The sequence below is a fragment of the Rhea pennata genome, chromosome 11, assembly GCF_028389875.1.
Source record: "Rhea pennata isolate bPtePen1 chromosome 11, bPtePen1.pri, whole genome shotgun sequence".
Taxonomy (NCBI): Eukaryota; Metazoa; Chordata; class Aves; order Rheiformes; family Rheidae; genus Rhea; species Rhea pennata.
Window position 1 is genome coordinate 16519948 of NC_084673.1, and position 21476 is coordinate 16541423.

Genomic DNA, 21476 nt, shown 5'->3' on the forward strand with positions numbered 1-21476 from the left:
GAGCCCGCGCCGCGGCCACGGCGGCGCCTCGCGCCACGGCGCCCCCCGGCGGCGGAGGGCGGCGCAGGGCGGCGCCGCCCCCGCGCTGGCCGCGCCCAGCCGGGGCCGGGGCCGGGGCCGGGGCTGGGGCCGGGCGCAGCGCGGCGAGCGCCCGCAGAGCCGCCGCGCCGCGCCGCGGCCGGGGGCCACGGCGGGGGGGGCTATGGCCACCTGGAGGCGGGACGGCCGGGTGACGGCTCTGCAGCGGCTGGGCTGCGCCGGGCTGGCGGGCGCGCTGAGCCTCAGCCTCACGGCGCCGCTGGAGCTGCTGACGGTGCTGGCGCAGGTGGGCACCTGGCACTGCCGGCGGGGGCTGCGCGGCGCCGGGCGCTGCCTGTGCCGCGCCGAGGGCCTGCGGGCCCTCTGGAAGGGCAACCTCACCGCCTGCCTCCGCCTCTTCCCCTACAGCGCGCTGCAGCTCGCCGCCTCCCGCCGGTAAGCGAGGCCCCGGCCCCGCTGTGCTGCGGCCGGGCGACCCGGCTCCTCGGAGCCGCGGGGCTGCGGCCTCACTTCTTTCTTTCAGTTCCATCTGAAAAGAAGAGGGAAGGGAACGTGAGAAACTTCGTCGTTTATATATGTATGTTATTAGTCTCTGGCTTGGCTCTGATTTCGGGTTTGTTGTGTGTCCCCTCTTTTCAAAGACACGAGCCCTGGCTAGTAACTTTGCTCTTTCGTTTATGTAGGTTATAGGGAGCCTAGTAACTCTTGCTACTGGCATTCTAGTGACTGCATGTAACGTCGTGTGTGTACTTCCAATGATGAAAGCTTGGTAGTGCCTTAAATCTCTTCCACTCAGCCAGAGATTCCTCCAGAAATGAAGTTACAGTGCTATCTACAAATGTGACTGTGGCATCTCTTCTTTGCAACCTATTTGCTTTGTTAACTTACAGTTTTTCAAGCAATTATATCAAATGTGTTTTTATTCAAGAAAAGAATAGCTTAACAAACTCATGATTTGAGTCTTTTTCCTGATGTTAGACAGCTACTGTTGTGCTATTTTGGTAGTTTTGAAGTTGATATATGACATTATTTGTTTTAAAATCTCCTTTTTGGATAATACACAGCCATTTGATTAATGTAAATGATAGAATGACTGCAGCAAGACTGTCTGATCAGTGTGGAGCCTGAACTGTTTCTCTAGAATTGGCTTTTTGCTGCTGGTATTTTTTTCAGGCTTTGAAAAGGTGCTCTGACTATTTGCACGCACCAGCATGTTTTGCCAGTTTGAGAGGTTGTGGGGTGTTTTGTTTGTTTGTTTGTTTTTAAGGTCAGCTGTGTGCCTGGTGTGCTCTTGACATTTCTGCCCAGCTGGCAGATGGGTTATTCTAGTTCGTGGGTTGTGCGGGGTGGGCAGAAGCATGGGCTCAGCCTGTGCTGGCCAATCAGGCCCGCGGCAGCTCTCGCCTGGGCTGACGCTGCACGCCCTGCTGAAGGGTTTGTAGTTCGTGTGGCTGAGCAAGAATCATTTTCCCAGCGCTGCCTGTGCTGCCCAGGCAATGATAGACAAGGCTATCTTGGAATCAGGAAGCTCTGTTGTTTCCTTCTGCTTGCAATAAGTACAGTGGTCAAAAAAGGGCTAAGGAAAACAACGGTGTGGAGGCAGAACCAGTAGTTTAAATATACTTACTTAAGTTCCCTAAAAAGTCAGCGTTGCACTAGTCTATACAAGCCAATTTTGAGCAATGAATTTTGAGCAAAATAACTTGATTGTTTCTTCAACTTGAAACGCTCTATATTCGCTTTGCAAGATCATGGTTTATGTCTCTAGTTTGCTCAGTGAGTTCTCTTGAGTTACAAGTAGAAGTAGGCTAGCTACCAGGAAAATTAAGTAAAAGCTACTTAGGCATGTTCCCTGGTTTGTTACTTGCTTTTTTTTTCCTAGGGGAAAATTTGTATACAAAGGCAGGAAAGGCAAGTGAGAGAAGTGTTACACTGTAACTTAAATGATAACACTAACCTCGAAAAGATGTGGGATGATGAGAAAGTTAGTAGACCCTGGAAAGGCAGCATAGAGGGAGCCAAACTGGCTGTGAAAGGGGTAGAGATTAGCTTACTTTGCACTCTTCCTGCTGCGGTTACTGTGTGTAGGCCCAGTCTTTCCTTGCCACTTTTAAATGTTATCTGGGTAGAGCTCAGAGGCACCCCCCCACACACACAGAAAAATCAGAATTTGTTGACTCTAGAGAATAAAAAAGACACTTAGTACAAAAAAAAATATGCGCTTTGCTTCTGCTTGCCTGGTGTTTCTGCTTTGCACTCTGTCCAGGGCACAGGACAAGTAGATGCAGGGATCTGTCATGCAGTAGAAAATGCACACTTGGATGCGAAGAATATCAGCTGAGCAAGAAGTGACATATAAATCTTTGCAAATTATTTTGTTCTAAATAGTTTAACATTACGTAGCCAAATGTGTATCTGCTGTTTAGGCAGTTTAGCTAATGCTTCAGAAGTAGAATAGTAGGTTTCTTTACTTGCTGAGACTTACCTCTCAACTCTTTGCTTGCTTTTTGCTGCCTCTGTGACGCTTTTCAATGATTTAGGAGTCTTCTACATATATGGAAAAGTCTTTCTGTGAATCACAAATGGATGAGTTGTAGCTTAGCCTTTAAAACTCTATGCTTTACTCAGTAAATTCAAATTAAGATTTAACCTCCAGAGCATAGTAGTGCCTACACACAAGTCTTCTCTAGGTGAGTATCTTTGTGGGTCCTCATGGTCTAATATAATGAACAGAATAATGTTCGGTTCACTTCAGCCCCTCAAAAAGGCTGTGAGGAACTTATCTGTGTATTTCTTGTATGATTATGTTGACTAGAGGATGGCCTTGTAGAAGACTGGGTCATTTCTGTGATCATCAGAGCATTTCTTACAGGTATTTTTAAGTTACGGTGATTTTCATCCTGTAAGTAGAAATATAGTTGAAGATTCTACAGACTAAAATGACTTTGAAGTAAAAATCTTTTAAAGGGAAGCAAATAAGTAAATCATTTGAGCAAATAGTCTCCAAATATTTGAAGTGGGTTTTTTTGTTTTGTTTTGTTTTGTTGTTGAATTGATGCTCTAGACCTCCAGCAAGGTACTGGAATTTAGGCTGTGTGAGTTCAATCTGTGTTGTGAACTGTGCTGCAGGTAGAGATATGCTAGCTGCCTCTAAAAAAGCTAGTTCAGATACTGAAAGTATTTTAGGTCAGTAACACTAAAAGCTAAGTAAATTGCATTTGCAGGCATCTGTATTCCAGTCGCTGACCTAGCTGTTACTCTAACTTTCGCGTTTCTGCACTTCACTGCAGAGTGGCTTTACCTTGTGCTCAGTGCCCAAATCTCTCCGGGCTCTTAGCCATGCCATTCTGACTGTGCTCATGTTTGCACATCCACCTGTTCTGTTTCACGGAGGTTCTGATGCTTGTACGGTGTTATACAGTATAATGAGGTTCTCAGATAAAATACGTGTTGAAATTTCAAGTCTTACTACTGAAGAAGTTTGTGGAGAAGAGCAGAATAGTTGCATCACAAATGAACTGCCTTCATTTTTTCTTTTTTCTTTTTCTTGGTACTGTGATTAATAGTATCTCTTGTATGTGTTTATTCTAGACTTGTTACGCTTTTCACGGATGAGTTGGGTCATGTCTCCCATTGGAGAGCCATCACAGCAGGAAGTCTGGCTGGCATGTTTGCAACCATAGTGACTTACCCTACTGATGTAATTAAGACACGGCTCATTGTACAGAACCGACTGGAACCATCTTACAAAGGGATTTTTCATGCTTTTTCCAAAATTAATCATCAAGAAGGATTTCTTGCACTCTACCGTGGTGTTTCACCAGCTATATTAGGTAAGATAATAATGAGGAAAATCATATTTTTGAGCATCATTGCACATTGTTTTTTGCAATTATGTAATCCATGTGTTTAATTTAAAAAGTGAGTAGTAATATTGTTCTGTAGAAGGTATCTAGATTTACAAGCACAACAATACTAATTACCCTTGCTGCAACTGTATTGTGTCAAATTATGACTGAGTGCTTAACATTTGCATATGCTAAAGAGTTAAACAAAATGTTCTTGTCCATCTTTTACAGATCTAGTTGTACTCAGCAGGATTTCCTCTATTTAACTCTTTTTAAAAAATAAATAAATAAAGCTTCCAACTCCTAGGCACAAGAGTGTCTCCCTGGGTGTTTGGTGAAACTTGTGTAAGCAGTACCAGTGTAAGCAGTAACATATAAGTGATGTGAAAGACGAAAAATTAACATTTTTCTGTCTTTAAGTGACTTCTTATTTATTTATTCTCTATAGCTTTTAAAAAATACATAGCAATGTATAATCTCGCTATAAAATTGATGAGAGCATGAAACAAGCAAGAGAGGACAGAAGCATCCCTCATCAGTTTGACTGTAGGTGCAGCTCTGTTTACCTGTACGGCTGCTAGGATTGGGTTGGGCTAGAGAAAAACTGTGACCTGTCTTGAGACCAAAGCAGTAAGAAATTCTGACCAAATATGCAAATTAAGAACCTTGAATAGATGCTGAAATATGAGTGTTTGAGTGAACTATGTGTTAGTTTGGTTTGTGCAATGCAAGATGTAAACTGGCAGTGGTTCTTGCCATCTGTTCAAGTTATGTGATTAGCACCTGATTTCTTACAGTACTGTGTGCTCATGTAAGCCTTCTCTGTCTCATTTGCTTTCTAGGTGCTATCCCATTTTCTGCTGGGTCATTCTTTGTTTACATCAATCTGGACAAAATCTGGCAAGAACCCATAATTCATTTCACACCTCTTCAAAACTTTATAAATGGCTGTGTAGCAGCTGGTGTGGCACAGACACTTTCTTTCCCCTTTGAGACTGTAAAGAGGAAGATGCAGGTACAGAACATCCTGGTTACCAGTACTTTGTTATATATACTTGTTTCAGGTGTTTGGGGCAAGACTAGCCAGATGATCTTGACTTCCATTCTGTTTCTCTTACCAGTGGACTACAGAGGCTTGGGGAGGGGGAAGGGTTGGGTTTTTTTTTTTTTAAGTCTGAAAATTCGTTGTTACGCATGTGCTGTTGTGTTTTTAATATGAGTTCAAGTACTACCATGGGATATATATTTTTTCTTGGACTCTGGGTCTTCAACTTTATTTCTCTTCCTCTTCGAAGCAATTCCATCAGATCCTCGCAGCTGAGAACTGGCAAATGTTCTGTGACATGCAGGAGTTCTTGTCCCCTTGGTGGTAGGCTGGATGAAAGAGATCCATCTCATCTCCAGGATTTTTTGTGTCTGCTGTTTATGGCTGATGTGTGTAATGGCAGCCACAGGAAACTTGCACAGTTATTAATTCTGCAGGGTCAAAACTATCCTCAGTCGTCTTACCTTCAACTGCTCTGATTAATGGGCAACTTTCCAGTTGCTGGTAGTGTCGCTTTGCTGGAGGATCAGCGCTGTTAGAGTTGCTACATCATTATATATAATTTTCCTGCTTCTTTCTCCTGAAAGATTAGTAATAATGATTTTTAAAAAGAATATTTCTGTCTTATTGACATAATTAATTTTGTATTTTCTTATTTTCATTCAAACTTCTTCGGCAGTGAACAGCTGACTGCTCTCTGGCTATGGCATATGAATTAGTTCTTTCAGTGCAGTTGATGAGATGGCAGGTTTATGGGAACCTTTCGTGATCACCTCCTGAAAGCAGTTATCATTTGCTATGGTAGCATTATAGATCTCTCCATCAAGTGCCAGCCTGGTTCATAAGTATCAAGCTAGCAAAAGGTCAGGGAAACTCTGAATTCCCCTCTCCTACTCCCAGGGTTCTCGTTCCAGACAGAGCTCAGCCCCAGTGGCACAGAAGCATCCATTCATTGCCCTCTGCTCAGGTGGTAGCACAGGACCTAAGCTAAGGAGAAGAAATGTCTTGTGTTGGACCAACTCATATAGCTGGAAGCAAGATAAGCCATGCTTTAGACTGAGCTCTTTCAGCAGGTATCTCATAAACTGCCTTAGGTGATGAAGAAATTTTGAGCATATAAATTTGAATCTCTTTCCAGCTATATTAATTGATCTAAAAAAGCAATTACCTCTTGTTACAAGTCCTCCTTTTCTTTATATCTTTAGGCTCACAGCAACACTGCTGCCCTAGAGAATAAAGAAAAGAAATACATTTACTACGATGTTTCCCTTTTAATTTTTTAATTTCATTACATCAGTTTTTGGACATTTGTTTTTTGTAGTCAGTTTAAAAGTAACTTTCAGGTAACCAACGCAATGTTGTAAAGCTCTGTGTCCAGGTTTGTCTGGCCAGGTAAGTGAAGACATGAAACAAGCCTAATTTTTGTTTTCCTGCCACTAGGCTGTGCTATTTCACCAATGGCATGCTTAAAACATCTGACTGGGGCTCAACTGCATTTAGCGCCCAAAAGTATAGGAAATGGATCTATGGAAAAAATGTTCTGAAAGGCAAAAAGGTTAAACAGAGTTTTTTCCCCATAGGTGCACTGCAACAATTGCATAGCGATTTCCCAAGCAGGGAGAGACACCCCCGTTGAGTAATTCATTCTGAAGGCATAAGACAAGGCAAGGCTATTTCAAAAGAAATAGCTGCATAGGTATAAAAACCCATAATTCTTGGTTTGGTATTGGAAACGAGGTAATTCACAGAGGCTTGTCCACAAATGAAACCTCTTGATGATCCCACCCAAGCTGATACTGAGGGGTCGTTAGAACTCATGCGAGGTAATCCAAGAAGTTTGGTTTTTGCTGTTATCGTCACAGTATGGCCCAGCCTTACAGGGATCAACCCTGCACTGCATTCACTTGCTGGTCTGTTTGACCAGCAAGTTTGTTGGAGGCACTGCAGTTTGCTGTGGGAACAGGCTCAGCAGAGGTGGTGGCTGAGGATGCTCTGAAGGCAGAATGGGATGTTCAGTTCACAGGGTGGTGTTCAGAAGAGAGAAAGAATAGCACCAGAATGGGTATCATGAAAGAAATACCTAGAATACCTAGAAAGAAATAAAGTAAAGAAGGAGAAAGTGGAGCTTTAAGACATCTTGGTGTTCTGCAGAAAACACAGGAACAGATACCATTCATCAGAGGTTTTGTTTTGTTTTGTTTCTTTAGCTATCTTGTTCTGGTGAGCCTCGACTTAGTGATTCAGTTTTCTAGGTAATAAAGAGAGGGGCCTGCTGAAGCCTTTAACCCAGTGCAAGTGCACTGCAGTGCATGTAGGGGAATGCTGACTTTGTTTTGAAGCTCTGGACATGAGTTTGGTGAGTGAAGAGGAGCCCAGAATGCTGTAGAGGTCAGTATAAATCCTCCTTCTTCTCTCTCTTCCATCTCACTGTTCTGACAGATGGAGATGGTATATTGCCAAAGAATTTTCTTCCTGTGAACTTACTGGTAATGGGGAACTAGGGAGTTGTAAGGCAGTCCCAGGAGCTTCAAAACGGAGAGACTAGGTCATAAAACAGTCTTCTCTGATCCCAGGATTAAGTACAGGCCTATGCTCAGAACACTCAGATCCAGATCTTGGCCAGACGTGCTGGGCAGCCTTGGGCAAGTTAGCTCCATCCATCTCTTTATCTAGACAATACTTGAATATGTGTTTACTTGATAACATGTTTACATAGACTAGAAAATAAATTCTGCTGTGGGAGGGGAGTAAGGTGTTATTTCTAACCTCTGTCGTAGTCACTTTTTTCCAGCCTTTCTCATCTTACATAGTTGAGTCCTACACTTCTGATGTCAGCAGCTTCTGTCATTGACATTTGTTGGGAGTAGGAGTTAACTATCAGTGAACAATTCTTCCTCTGCATTTTGGTGATGATTTATGATGTCACATTTATTCTGTAATCATGGCTTCTTCTCCCTCTGGTATTAGTATTATCTTTACCATGTTTACATTTTTTACAAAAATGATACGTTTGCTAAATATACTTGAACAGGTTTCTCTAAAAATGTTAATTAAAATGAATGAATCTTAACACGTATGTGAGCCCTCTTTGTTGTGATTATCCTAATGTTATTCCTTTGTCTTCCTTTTTCCACTTTGCTCCTGATTGGCATGTTAGAGAATGGAGAGGTACTGTATGCATGTTTTGGCATGGACATATGGCTTTTGTTGTGCATCTGTAGAAGGGGATTAGTGAAGGAGAGGGTTGTTCAAGGGGATATTCTATATTGAATGCTTTCCTGACTCACTTTCATGCTATATCAGCTTTGGAACAAAAACTTACTGATCATTATATCGTTCTAGCTGCTTGTTATTCCTTGGCTTTCCTTCCTCAGTCACAATATTATGTTCTTTGTTTAACCCAATGTCTAAGCAGTATTCAAATACTGTACTTTTACATTGCAGACTTATGCATACAAGAACACTCTCTTTTTACCTTTTTGCAGAGAAATTTCTGACTATAACAGAATCTGGATCTAAGGGAAACATTGATATTATGCTCCTACTTTCCCACATCATCTTATTGCCTGTGATTAGCTTCATAGATCTGCCCTGGCATTTCAGCAAGGAAAGATGAGTTTGGGGCTGTTGTATGCCGTACAGAAGGTTATAATTAGCTTGATGCTGAACCTAGGCTTGTGCAGAACTGGAAATCTATAAACATACAAGTGGTCAGTGCAAACCCAGCACTTAGGTTTGGCATTTCCCTTTCTTCATGTGACCCTCAGTGTTGGGCTCAGGGCTGGGAACTTCTTAGCCTTCATTCCAAATTGACATTTGACTTTGGCAATTTTGTAAGGCAAAATGTACCAAAATGGCTCTAAAATTTTGCAGATGCTTAGTCTACTGTACAGATAGTCCTCACCTCCTTACATGAACAAACTGTAGCTGTGTTTGCAGAAGCTCACTCCTGTGCTCATATTTTGCTGTTACAATTTATTTTAATCAGTGTAACTAAAATTAGCTGAAAATCTTCCTTTCCAGTAAATGCTACTCAGGGATAGCTTTACTATGAAATGCTTGTAATCTAGAATAAGGATACTTTTGCTTACTGCAGAATGCAGCATATTTCTGGTGTTGACTGCACAGCATCCTTATGTTGTGAAGGCATCTCTCGGGGGAATATGTTGTTCAGTAGTGTCTGATCTCTCTGTTTTAAAATCCAGGCTGTGTATTCCCTCCCCTGCCATGAACAAACAGGCTCTCTGTTCTTTGTTAGTGTGGGCTGTTGTCATGCATCACCCAAGAAGTGGTGTTTTTTCAGTGACAAACTGAATTAGGCTGAGGCTGCCTATCTTCAGTGTGGGTTTGGGTTTTTTCTTTGATGCTTTGAGACACAAAATGCTCTGCATGTGTGAAATTTGTTGTAAATGATGTAAATGTTTTGTGTTCTCAGTAACCTTGAGAAAACTGAGCAGTCATTCCCTCTGTGAAGTCTCTTATTTAAAGTAAGCACATTCTTGTGCTCTATATGACACGTTTGTAGTCTGAAGTCAGTTAAAGGCAACTTTTAAGTCTTAATTTAAAAGCAGTCTTCTAGCTGTGTTTTCTGCATGATAAAAGTCACTCTAGCAAGAACACAGTGGCTAGGTTATAAACAAAGCTTTGGAAAAGAAAATTATGTATGTTCATTAGAAAAGTGCCTTACCTCTGCTGAAATAAGGAGACTGCTCCTGTGTTGCTTCAACATGGAGCAGAGTGCGCTCCATCACCGGAGACAATCACTGATGCTGGCGTGGCAGCCTCTGAAAGCTCCCATGCTGTAGTGTCCCTGCTGTTTGAGAGATTTGTGATCTTGTCAGCTGGGAATATGAAAGTTATTAGAGTCGTGACCCCATTTAAAAATAAGGAATCCTTTTTTGGGTCATGTGGTTCACACGCCATCTCAAAAACATACGTGCACAGAGATTGTGCAGGGAAAGCATTTATTAGTGAACTGCATGGGAGCCTGAGTATTAAAAACTTTCAGAGGTGAAGCCATTTGACCACACAGTAAGGCAGATTCCACAGTATGAAAGCAAATAATGAGCAATATGACTACTTTTACTCTGATTTCATGTGGAAGTGAGGTTTATGTTGTTACTAGCTGTCTGTCCCTGCTCCCAGTAACTTTTGATCCTGCTGCCAGCTTCAGCTGAATTTGACAGAGAAGCAAAGGTTTCAGAAATATTAAGTTCCTTCAAGTTTCATGAAACAAGTCCCCACATAGAGAAGAAACTCCAGAATTAATTTGACTGAGAGGGATTCTGTAGGGTGAGATCTTACATTAACTGACACTAGATAACCTATTTGGGGAAGAGAAGTTGTCATGTGCCAGACACAAGAAAAATTCCAGTGCAAGCTTGCACCTTCCAATGCCTGGCTCAGTCAGCTATGAGGGGCAAATCCATAGGAAGCTCATGTTAATACTTGTTGTGCTCATGGGGCTAATTGTTACCTTAACATACTGTGTAAAATGGATTACATAAAACATTGTATTTTTACTAAGAAAATGGCTCACCAAGCAATCTTTTCTGTTTGGTCCCATCCTGTTCATTTGTATACCCCACTCTGTGTATTTCAGCTGGAGTTGGACTGTGCAATTCTGTTTCCATATACATGAAAAGATACTGTCATCTTCCAACCCTCCCTTGCCCTGAGATGGGGTAGAAAGGAGTTCTGCATGAAAGGTCTAGTTGCCTCCTGGTGTGTCACAGCATGCTTCAGGGTACGTACCTGAAACATGTTTGCAGTGTTATTGGAAGGACTGCCCGATAAGCACTGTGTTTTCCTTCTTCTGTGTATTTGCAAAATGATAGAAGATATTCTATCAATCTGCCTCTTCTGCCTCCTTCTTCTCATGATCTCATTTTTATCTTGGTACTTGGGGCCAGGATCCTACATTCTGGCGTACTTAAACTTGGAGTCAGCTTGACTTCTTTGATTACTGACAAATATAAGATAGATTTTGGAGTGTATTTTTGGTGAAAACATTTCCTTCCTCTTTTCTATTAAGCTGTTTGCATTCAGCTACCAACATTCTTTATTATTTTGTTGATGTTACTGTTAAGATATTTTATACTGCTGTCTATGAGGCTACTTTGGGAAGTTCCCAGTACAGTGACCAGTCAGGACATAATGCCTGACGAAAACTACCTGAGCATAATGTGAGCTTTGCCTTCTGTAAAAGCTTGGATTAGTTTTTGTCTGTCTGAACAAATCTCAGAGGCATTTCTCTTAGATCCCCAGTTTTGCACAGGAAAGAATCACGGAGGCTGACTGCCCATGGAGTTGAAACACTGAGCAGTGCCACTGAAAAGCTGGATGAGACAGAAGTCATAAATTAAAAATCAGTGGTGAAACTGGGCTGATCTAACAGTCAGGTCTGCCTTGTGACAGCTTGTGCTACTACTAGTGATCTTTAACCGTGTTCATCCAAGGAGCTGTGGTGTGATAAGTGTGTAATACTTGCTCTGCGGTAGATTAAGGCAGTAGTTTAGCACTGCAGCGTGATGGTCTTTGGAGAAGAAGCGGCAAAGCACACTACCCATTTGAAATGCAGGAGGGATGGAGGAGTGCGCAGTGTAATTGTTGCTTTCCCCAGATACTGAAGTGCAGGCATGCTCCCATTCCTAGACCTGGTAGTGCTGGTTAAGTGTAACTGCTGGACTTTCACAGCCCCCATGGCTCTGTGAGTAGTAGTACAAGTGAGAGCTCTCTAATCTTCTCTGAGGCAAAGGAGATGGGTTATCTCAGCTCACCTCTTTTAACTGGGTAACAAGTCCAGGTGGCTGGGCCTGACGTGAGTTAGGGCACACTACTGTGCAAACACAACTGTTACAGCATAACTTTCAGCAGAGAAGCAGTAATGCTTCCAGAATGACGACTGTCACTGTTGTTTCCTAACACCATTGCTCCTCTGTCAGCTACGCAGGAGATCCTTGTATCAGTTTGGAACATGTCTATGTTTGGAACAATGCTCCTGTGACATATGAGATGATTAATTGTGTATAATACTGCATAAGTAGGAGCTTAAACTTCATGGACACTCTCTTCTTTTATATCAGGTTTATTTTGATTTGATGTAATTCTGTACCTAATCCACATAAGGCCAATGGAATTAGGTCCATTGTAAAGCCCCAGTCCTGTAAAAATAATAACATTTGTCTCAATTCCTATGCAGTCTGCAGGAGATGTGGGAGCTAGTATTGCTATTCCCAGTGTGGAGTGTTGGACCAAGCATGCTCTGCCTAAGGGTTCACACCATTAAACAAACCAGTGCTAACGTGCATGAAAATGGTGTACTTGTTTGTAAGGATTGAGCTGAATCATCTGGCACCACACAGAAGTGTCCATGCAAGGGATTTGCGCTGCCTTGAGGAGAGAAACATCCATAATCCATATTGAAGATACCTTCATACAACAACTGTTAAAAGCAAAGAAAACTTAGGTTCAGCAGTAAGGGAGAGATTCTGGGACAGACCATGAAGTCAGAGGATATAGCAGGCCTGGTCATAACCTACTTAAAGGTAGGAGTTAAACTTGTCCTTTCTGGTCACTCAATGTCATTGATTTCAGCAAGGCAAGAAGGATTTGGCCCTAGTTCAGGTAACAGAGGAAAGGACACAGTTCTAGAGTGCAGGAACCTGGAGGTCAGCTGCTCTACTGTAATGCTCTGGAAACGATTGCCTCCTGAGGCCTCGTCATCATTTACCTTCCTATGTGCCTGAATACCTTTGGTGGACTTTATGTTCCAGTCCAGGGGTAAGTCAGCATTACTAAACCACTGACACAGGAAAGACAGTGGCTACCACTTCAGGCTGTCCTACAGGAGAAGGGCTTGATTTGGACAAGATTATGCATGTATTTTTTCAATATTAATCCTTATTTATATTTTAATTATTTCTTATTTGAGTGGAATGAAATATTCTTTTAAGCCTTTTGTTTTTGCTTGGATTAAATGTCTGTTAAGCACAGTGGAGTTACCTGGAAAAAATCTGTAGAATTTGTCCTTGAGATTCCTTTGACCTAGTTAGCCTGTTGGATGTGTCCTTATAAACCCAGACTATAAAGACTTCTTATTTTAGATTCCAGATTAAGAGAGTGAACTCTTGAGCTGTGTTGTAAAGTGCCTTCCTGTGCTTTTTTAGAATTGATCAGAAGGGCAGGATACCTGAATTTATTGTATTTGGAAATAACAAAGAGCACTTGTAAGTAACAAGTGATTTTATTCTGTCTGCCCATCAGAATAGCTTATCTGCTGTGGTAGCTATCTACTGTTAATTGATTTGACATACTCCCCATGTCAATAGTACTGCATGATTAAAAATAGCAAAGCTTTGTGTCAATAGGGATTTTCTGAAAAAGAAAGGGGAGGAAAAAAAACACTTGAACTGAGAGGGAAGTATTTCCAAATTAGCCTCTGATTACCTGTAAACTTAAGGAGGAATTCAGATAGTTGTAAACCAAGATGTCCTGAATTGCAAGTGGGGATTTTGTACCTGCAAAGCTCTAGACACATACTCAAGTGGCCCAGCCACTATGGCTGCGGGTCTGAATCCTGCTGTCCCTGTGGGACTACTGCGAGCCTTGGAAAGATTCAAATGATCGATCTTTTGATGGGCACCATTCTCACTACAGTGAACTATATTCATCCTTCAATCCTAAGAGGAAGAGGGTAGGCATTCAGGGCTAGAGGAGGTCATTAAAAGGGATTACTTCCCCAAATGGCACTATGTTGTTATGGCATTCACCTCAAACCGCAGGCCATAGCAGAGATGGTGTTTGAAGAATCTTCACATAACCACTAACTTTTTTCCCTTGAAAAGAGTTTTGTCCTGACACTTCACCCTTGTTTAAATATCTTGTTAATATATAAAAAAGTGAGCTAGACTTCAAGTTGTTTTCTGGTTATTACCCGGTCCATACATAACTTTATCTCTTGGGTTTGGATGGTCAAAATAGAAGAGACTGCTAACTTTTGGGATGTATCTGACTAGATACTGACTAGATTCAGTGGCCTCTGTGTACTAAAAAGGTGTTTGTATTTATGAGAGAGCAAATAGAATTAATTCTATGTCTGATGTGCTTTAACCATTTAGAGGACTAATCACCCATCAGAAGTAAAAAGAAGATTAGCAACTTAAACACACTGCTGCTGTGACTAACAACTTGGTGCTCTGTGTTATCAGTGCAGTGAGCTGTGCAATATCTCCAGCCTTCCGCAGCATGAGACAGCCGTAACTGCAGGAGAAAGGAAGTCCTTAAAAATGTTCATAACATACAGGTTTCCGCAGCCCATAGTGTCAGGTGGTGTCAAAACAAAGAAGTTGAAGCTGCTCTGAGGTGCATGGTGTGAAACATCTCAGTCATAAACACAATCTTTTTGATATGAGATTAGCCATCTGATTTGTATGTCACACTAGGTTTCTGCCAAACCAGGGCAGAGAAACTAGTCCGATCGGTTTGGTTAGTTCCATTTTCTGGCTCTTGCTTTGTAAGGCGGTTGCAGGCATTCCTGCATTGCAGACATGCTTAGATGATACAGAACCACCCAAAACCCACAACCATTTTTTCATTAAAAACAGTGCCAATGAAACACCTTCCTATTTTTTTCTTTCATTAATACATTCTAACTTTGCTTAGTTGTGTTCCAAAAGACTCAATTTTTAACTTCTACAAACTGATATACTTTTCACTTTTCATTTTACAATAAGTGATTCGGAGATTTTATGGACAGTTATTCAAATATTGTGTCTAAGGTCTTAGAAACGAACTGCTCCTGTACAGCAGAAAGGTCAGCAAAGCATATTTCACCCCACAGACTGAAATCTTGAAAATGGCTGTAGCCATGGTGAATGTTACTATAAATAATCTTTCAGTAAATGTCTTAAGAGATCAGTGTCTGTGGGCAAATTAGAAATACGGGTTTTCAACTTATCTGCATCTTTTTAATATTCTTCTGGATATTTTTGCTATATGCAAAATCTTACTGAAATCAGCAGTGTGCTTGTAGCCTGTGTTTGTGTTGTATGCGTGAGTGCTGCAATCAAAACTCTTTGATATGTGCCTTTGCAAAATATGTGCAGTAACTAAGGGGATTAAGTTAAACTCTTGCAGTTAATTCTTGCAGGTCATGCCCTGCCTATCACAAAGAGACTTGAAAAAGGAAGGGAATCATATGTTCAGCAGCATTTCTGCTTTTCTCGAGCATTTGAAAAAGTTGTCCTCCTTCACTGCTTGACTGCTTGTAACTGCCTTTACCAAAAAGGCTGATAGAACCTGCCTGACAGTCCAGAAGCAGAACAGTGCTTTGAGCCCAGCTCTCCTGTGACTGGTGGTGTGTTTTTAAGGGTGCCTACATCATCCAGGTACTCTTCTAAGCATCCCTGGTATTTATATCACCATTCTCAGTGGAACTGGCCCCTGAGGTCTTGGTGGTAGCACTCAGCTTCTTTTCCAGTACAGTCGTGAGAGTCTTTATACAGGAGTTTCTCAAGATGTGAAAAATGATTTCTGTCTTTCTCGCTACTTGATTTAGCTATTGCTTTTTAAACCCTCATACTCCTTAGGTAACAAAGTCAAGCAAACAGCTGAGCTTCCTATCCCTACAGCAAAGGACCAGAAGTAAGATGTGCATGATTATCAGCTACCAGACTAGCATCATTATTGTAAACTTTCTGTAAAGGCAGGGCCAGTAATACTGCAGAATAACAAATCCAGTAATGTCTGTCTCTCTGAACCCTAAAACAAGACTATGTTCCATAACTATGGGAGCTTGCACCACAGGAATTATGGAAACAACTTCAGCCCTGTGGAGTTAGCGAGATCAATATAGCCACAAAGGGGGAAAGCCATTAGAACAATTAAACTTCTTATTCCCCTCAGCATATGAGCGCTCACTGTTACAGATCAGATGCACTGGTGAACAGAAGCAAATGCTTCTGTTTTTTTCCTCCTTAAGTGTAGAAGACCTTGGATTAAATCCTAAACTCTACTCTTGCTTGGAATAAAAGAGCCAGGGCATGATAAAGGGCCAATGATCAAGAGGGTACTGGATCAGGATGTGCTGGAAGTCCATTACCTTCTCTCCCAGTGCAGACAGCTGCAGATTGCTCTCCTCAAATTACTTCCAAAGTCCTGTCAGAAGGAAACCATATGATTTTACCTGCAGTCAGAAGTTTATCACATGCACTATGTTCATGCACAAAAAATGTGAGAAAAAACATTTAAGAGAAACCAGATATTTGCAATTAGTTCGAGGTGGATTTGTTTCTGTTTTTTCTTTTAGCTTTAAATTTTAGCAGTGGATTTACCAGTAATACAAGGGGATACAACAGCATTAAGCCCAATGTACTTCCCCCTTGATACTGACACCTTACATACTGGAGCATCAGTTTTGGTCTGTTTCCATTTCCACCATCTAAAACAAGCTGCCAAATATTTGAAATGTTATAGCTCAGGCATCTAGAAAATGTTACGCCAGTTGTCAGTTTATAAAAGAGGCTTGTCATAGGCTTAGCACCTTTGAGAAGCTGTGGGTTACTTTGGCCAAACAGAGGAATAGTGCAATGACACGTGATGTTTTAGGTGAGTGAGGGGATAATGATATCCATATTCACCCATCAGGTAACTGTACAACTCCTTCTCTCTCTCTCTCTTTCTCTCTCTCTCTCTCTCTCTCAAAAATTTCTGTGCTGTTGTAATCTAGTTTACACATGCAAGTTATCAGTGTGTCTCCTGGGGTCCCCTCACACTCCTCCCAGAGAAGTGTCACTTGCCATGTGTACGAGCCAAGCCCTGGTTTGCTCATGCAAAGTGAACCTGTGGCTTCATGTGCTTAGATGGATGAGGATGGGATTATTCAAGGTCAGGTTATCTTGTCCATCCTAACACAGTAGGAGATTAATGAAGGATTTTGCTGTTAAAAATGATCCACTGCACTTGCCCCATGTGAACAGAGACTGTCTATAATGCAGCTGGAAATGTAGCTGCAGTCCAGCAAGATGTCCCCAAACTGACTTTAATCTGTCTGGATTAACTAACTACGTAGCAGAGGTATGGGAATGTGGGCCCAGCTGCTCACCTACTGTCCTTGTGGGGTTGTACAGCCCGTGCTGAAGTCTGGGCTGTGCCATTGCTGCTGTGCTGTTACCCTCAGCCCAGAGTGCAGGTTGCCCTCCTTGCTGCAGTGTGGATGCAGCCTGAGCTGCAAGAATCAGGTCAGCACGCTCTCACATCAGGATCGGGATTACAGGAAGGCACTGTGGTGTCTGGGCAAACCCCAGGCTTCCCTCTCTTGGGTGCTCCACTGCCCGTGACGTGAAATGCCTCTCCCCAGCCATGAGCAGCAGGCAGACTTGAGCCTAACATGTCTTGCCACTCCGCTTCTGGTGGTTTGTCTGTGCAAGGGCAAGATTTGTTTCTAGTAATGAAGTGACACAAAAGGAAGCACTGTGTACAGTTACTGCTCTCTTGCTTTCTCCTACCTGTCAGGGACTGGATTCCTTCTCTTTGCTGATTGCATTTAAAGGTGGAATAGTTTATTATTTTGAAGTATAATTGATTAAAGCACGATAGGTTGACAAAAGAATCCAGATCAAGCCATTGAAACCTGGCATAATGTAAAACATTCCTTTCCTAACAGAATAGAGGAAATAATTATTTTTCTTTACTTGATTTTTCCTTTGTTAGTTTTAAATCCCCTTGGGTGTCTCTTGAACAGGCACAGAGTCCTTGGCTTCCCCACTACGGAGCAGTTGATGTCCATTTTACTGGCATGATTGACTGTTTCCACCAAACTGTGAAGAACAAAGGTGTGCTCGGACTTTGGAGCGGACTCACACCCAGTCTGCTCAAGGTGAGGTTTTGTTTTCATCCCAAACAAAGACTGTCCTGAACTAAGCAAGACATACTGTCTGAGGGCTGGGGTTATAACATATATGACTTCTCTCCCTACTTATTAGCAGCTTATTGATGGCAGAGTCTGTGACAAAACTGGTGTAATCTCAGGCAGGTTATAAACCAGATTTATAATATTTTTATAAACCGGAACTTAAATTTGATCATATTTTCCCTCCTGCAATCTTGGCTTCTAGATGTCACTACTTCCATCAAATTCACTGGAATGCCTTTAGAGAAGGGAGTGCTGCTAACACGCAAGCTGGGGAAAGGATGAGGGATTGCAAGTGATCCACTTATAGTAGCTAAACACGTTCTGCTTTTCAGCTGATCTCCAGTAATTTGCCATGCTTTTTCTGGCTGTAAAGAAAATTGCAGTAGTACAAACCACTTCCATGGGAGTCCAGACTAATACTTTTGATCTGTTGTTTGTAGTGAGCTAAGAGGACATGCATATCAGTTACTACAACTCGTGACCAATTAAAAGTGTGAAATAAAACTTGGTGGCCTAAACAGGAGACAATTTACGTAAAACACATTTTAGAGTGCAGCAGAAGACAATTGCCACCTGCAAGTCAGCTAATGAGTGGTAGGGGAGTAACATGATTGATCATGCCTGGCCCTACCTTGGCTTGTATAAAGCCACAAAGCAGCAGAACTGCTGATTCTGCATGGGGCAGAAGAAAGAAACTGTTAATTCTACTGCATGCAGAATAAATCCCAAATTCCATATTAGAGTTTGCTAAGGTTACTAGGATTTGTCTAGATATTTTAAAAGCTGTGTTAATTTACAGGCTAGCATAAACCTTATGATATTGTTCCTTACAAGATCACTGTAATTAGTTATGTATAAATAGTGAACTCCTACTTTTAGCGTGCTGCAGGTGCCAGCCTAATTTGAGATGAGTCTCTAAGTTTATATAAATCAGCACAGCTCTGTTAAGAAACTGGATTAAACAGGAAGCTCTAGCAGTTTCCTTTGTAAAAACATTTAAACTAAGAACACTGTTACTGATTCTGACATGCATTATTATGTTTGTTTTTTTGTATCAGATTGTCCCATACTTCGGTGTAATGTTTAGTACCTTCGAATTTTGCAAGAGGGTCTGTCTGTACAGAAATGGTTATATTGAATCTCCTTTAAGTTACAAACTAACTCCCGGAGTGGATCAGAGTTTACAGCCTCAAGAACTGCGGGAATTGAAGCTCCTCCGCAGAGGAAACTTTGAGCCAAGGAAATCGGCTTTGGAAAACTGAGATCAGAATGTCCATTGCAGATATGATTGCCTTTTTTCATCAAGACATGCTGAACTACAGGTACCAGCATCTCAGATTATATGGTTTTAGTATTGAAACACTAGCATCAGGAATGAATAAATCTTGCATCTCATTTGCTGAATAGATACAAGCGATATGAATATGAAATGTACCTTGAAGAGGAGAAATGCAAATAGTTTGAAAACACTATGTTATTGGAATTTGAAATGAGCTTATTTTAGGTGCTTTTCAATGCTGAATAGTTTTTTTTAAGATAAAACCACTTGCAGAGAGCAAGAGAACTGAGATGAGAGTACAAATTATATCTTCAAAATATTAGAAAAATTCAAATACCTTTGTTGAAGTAGTTTGAGATACGATGTTGGCAAAAATTGTAAACAAACTAGAATACATGCAGTGTGTGAGCATTTTTACTAAAATCTCTGTTAACGATATCACGTGGACAAGGCATTCTTCTGCAGATGGAGAACTAGCCCCAGTTCATTCACACTCCAGAATCTCTTGGGAATAATAATTTAGTATAAGTCTTGGTATAAAGATAAAGCATGCTGCTGCAGCTGTGCTTTTGCTAAAAGAGAACTGTAGTATGTGAAGTGAACTCTAAAACACTGGAATGACAATCTGAAAGACTTAAGTGCATATTAGAAAGTCTTTCCCCCTTTCTCCTGCACTGTTACTGCATGTAGGTGAATTATTTCAGGTTAAATTTTTGTTTTTCCTGAAATCCTTTACATTAATTATTTCCTGAAAAAATGCAGTTCTTAAATGTGTTAGATATTTCAGAGCCAAGACCTTGTGATGTTTTTTTTCAGTATTTGTTCTTAAAGCTCTATTTTTATATTAAACTATTACTTAGTTCCTGTGTGCAGACCTAGGCCTGTTGTGCTGCTCAGACCTTGCCTGTAGAATAGCACTGTGCACACAGCCAGGGATTTTTCCACTTCAGCTATTGTGATCTCAGAGTCACAGCACTGATGTAGATACGAAGCGCCCTGCAGCACCACTAGTTGATTGCCTGTGTAAATGCAACTCAAGCTTCTAAAATGTCTAGGGAGCTCTCAGGCAAAAAAAAAAAAAAAAAAAAAAAAAAAAAAAAAAAAAAAGCATCTTGGTGTTATTTTCTACAGAAAGTACAAACTTTCTCTGTGCACTGTTGCACCCAGCTGCCTCTTCCAGAGCCTCCCTAGCTCCACACCCCCTCTCCCTGCCTTGCTTTGCATTTGGGCTCTGTTAGGCGAAGAGGAGCTGAATAAGAACAGTGATGTGGACCTCTCCTCTCCAAAAGGGGGAAGTGGATCTCGCATGTAGAGATTTAGACAGGGCCAGAAGTATCTCTCAGGTTCATTTGTAGAAATACAGCTAGGGAACTGCATCACTGTAGTGCCTTCTGATAGAAGATCTTTAAAATTCTGTGGCCATGTGAGCCCATGTGGACCTTGTGCGACACATCCCGCTGGCCCGAAGCCTGCCGCAGGCCCCTCTCCCCACTACACTCTTTCTTAAGAAAGAAACACCCTTTTAGCATCCTGCTGTGTGGAAATAACTAAATCCCATGAACTGCTTGGTTAGGCCAGGTCACAGCAAAATGAGACTGTGGGAGCAGTCTGTGACTGTGTGGAGAGGTTTGCAGGAGGATTTGGGCCTAGTTGTGAAGACTGACTTGCACCTAACTCTCGATGTTGATGTATCCTGCAGCTGAGATCTTGCAGTATCCCTGTGGCAGGCTTGTTACATGTTCTGCTATGCTGGCATTTCGTGATGGTTTGCTTCTCAGAGAGAAATACAGTGATAGCAAAAATCTAGATGACAGCAGACCTTGTGGCTCATGCATCAAATTGAGGCTGTAAGTACTATCGACTCTCTTTTCAACCTACTGTGCCTCAGTTTCCCTGTCTGCACAATGCAGACAATAATGCTGAGATTTTTGGTTGCATGAGTAAGAAAATGAGATTTATTTGAGATGTGCAAATAAGGAAATGTGACTTGGGTCACTACTAGAATGAATTGGGGAGGAACTGATTTATTGAAGTGTGTCCTTACCTGGTGCAAGCATACTGATGTTGCTGATGTTGTATTTCCATGTAGATTTTTAAGTGTTAGTGATATGAATGTTTGCTCAGCAATTCAAACCTGATCAGAGTTAAGTGGGTTTAAAAGTTACCTCTAACTTGCTTCTGATGTGCTAATGACACCTTTGTATTGTAATGTATTCCTAAGACCTATAAATCACTTATTAACTGTTTATCAACCGAGCCTCAGCATTGTGTAATAATATCTACTCATGTGAACCCCCCCAAAGTATAACAGTAGAGTGTTTAACGCAAAGTGCTGAAACAAAGTGCTTCAGC

General features: G+C 41.6%; 1 protein-coding gene and 1 long non-coding RNA gene across 3 annotated transcripts; one reads left to right on the forward strand and one right to left on the reverse strand.

Moving 5' to 3' along the window:
* The first annotated feature begins 176 nt into the window (after positions 1-176).
* SLC25A43 (solute carrier family 25 member 43) lies at positions 177-21376 on the forward strand. 2 transcript variants are annotated; one of them, XR_009959586.1, is made up of 6 exons: positions 177-474; positions 3631-3872; positions 4730-4902; positions 17675-17809; positions 18904-19167; positions 20824-21376. XR_009959586.1 is itself a non-coding variant. In XM_062584747.1 (5 exons), the coding sequence occupies exons 1-5, from the start codon at positions 203-205 to the stop codon at positions 19105-19107; spliced, it is 1026 nt and encodes a 341-aa protein (XP_062440731.1). In that variant the 5' UTR covers positions 177-202; the 3' UTR covers positions 19108-21376. The 2 variants fall into 2 exon arrangements, 1 of the variants encoding a protein (XP_062440731.1); XM_062584747.1 differs by having other exon boundaries at positions 18904-21376.
* On the reverse strand, positions 5453-9742 carry LOC134145346 (uncharacterized). Its single transcript, XR_009959588.1, has 3 exons — positions 9620-9742; positions 6101-6158; positions 5453-5512 (listed from the first exon to the last, which is right to left on the reverse strand). It is a non-coding gene; the product is annotated as an uncharacterized LOC134145346 (long non-coding RNA).
* Positions 21377-21476: the final 100 nt, after the last annotated feature.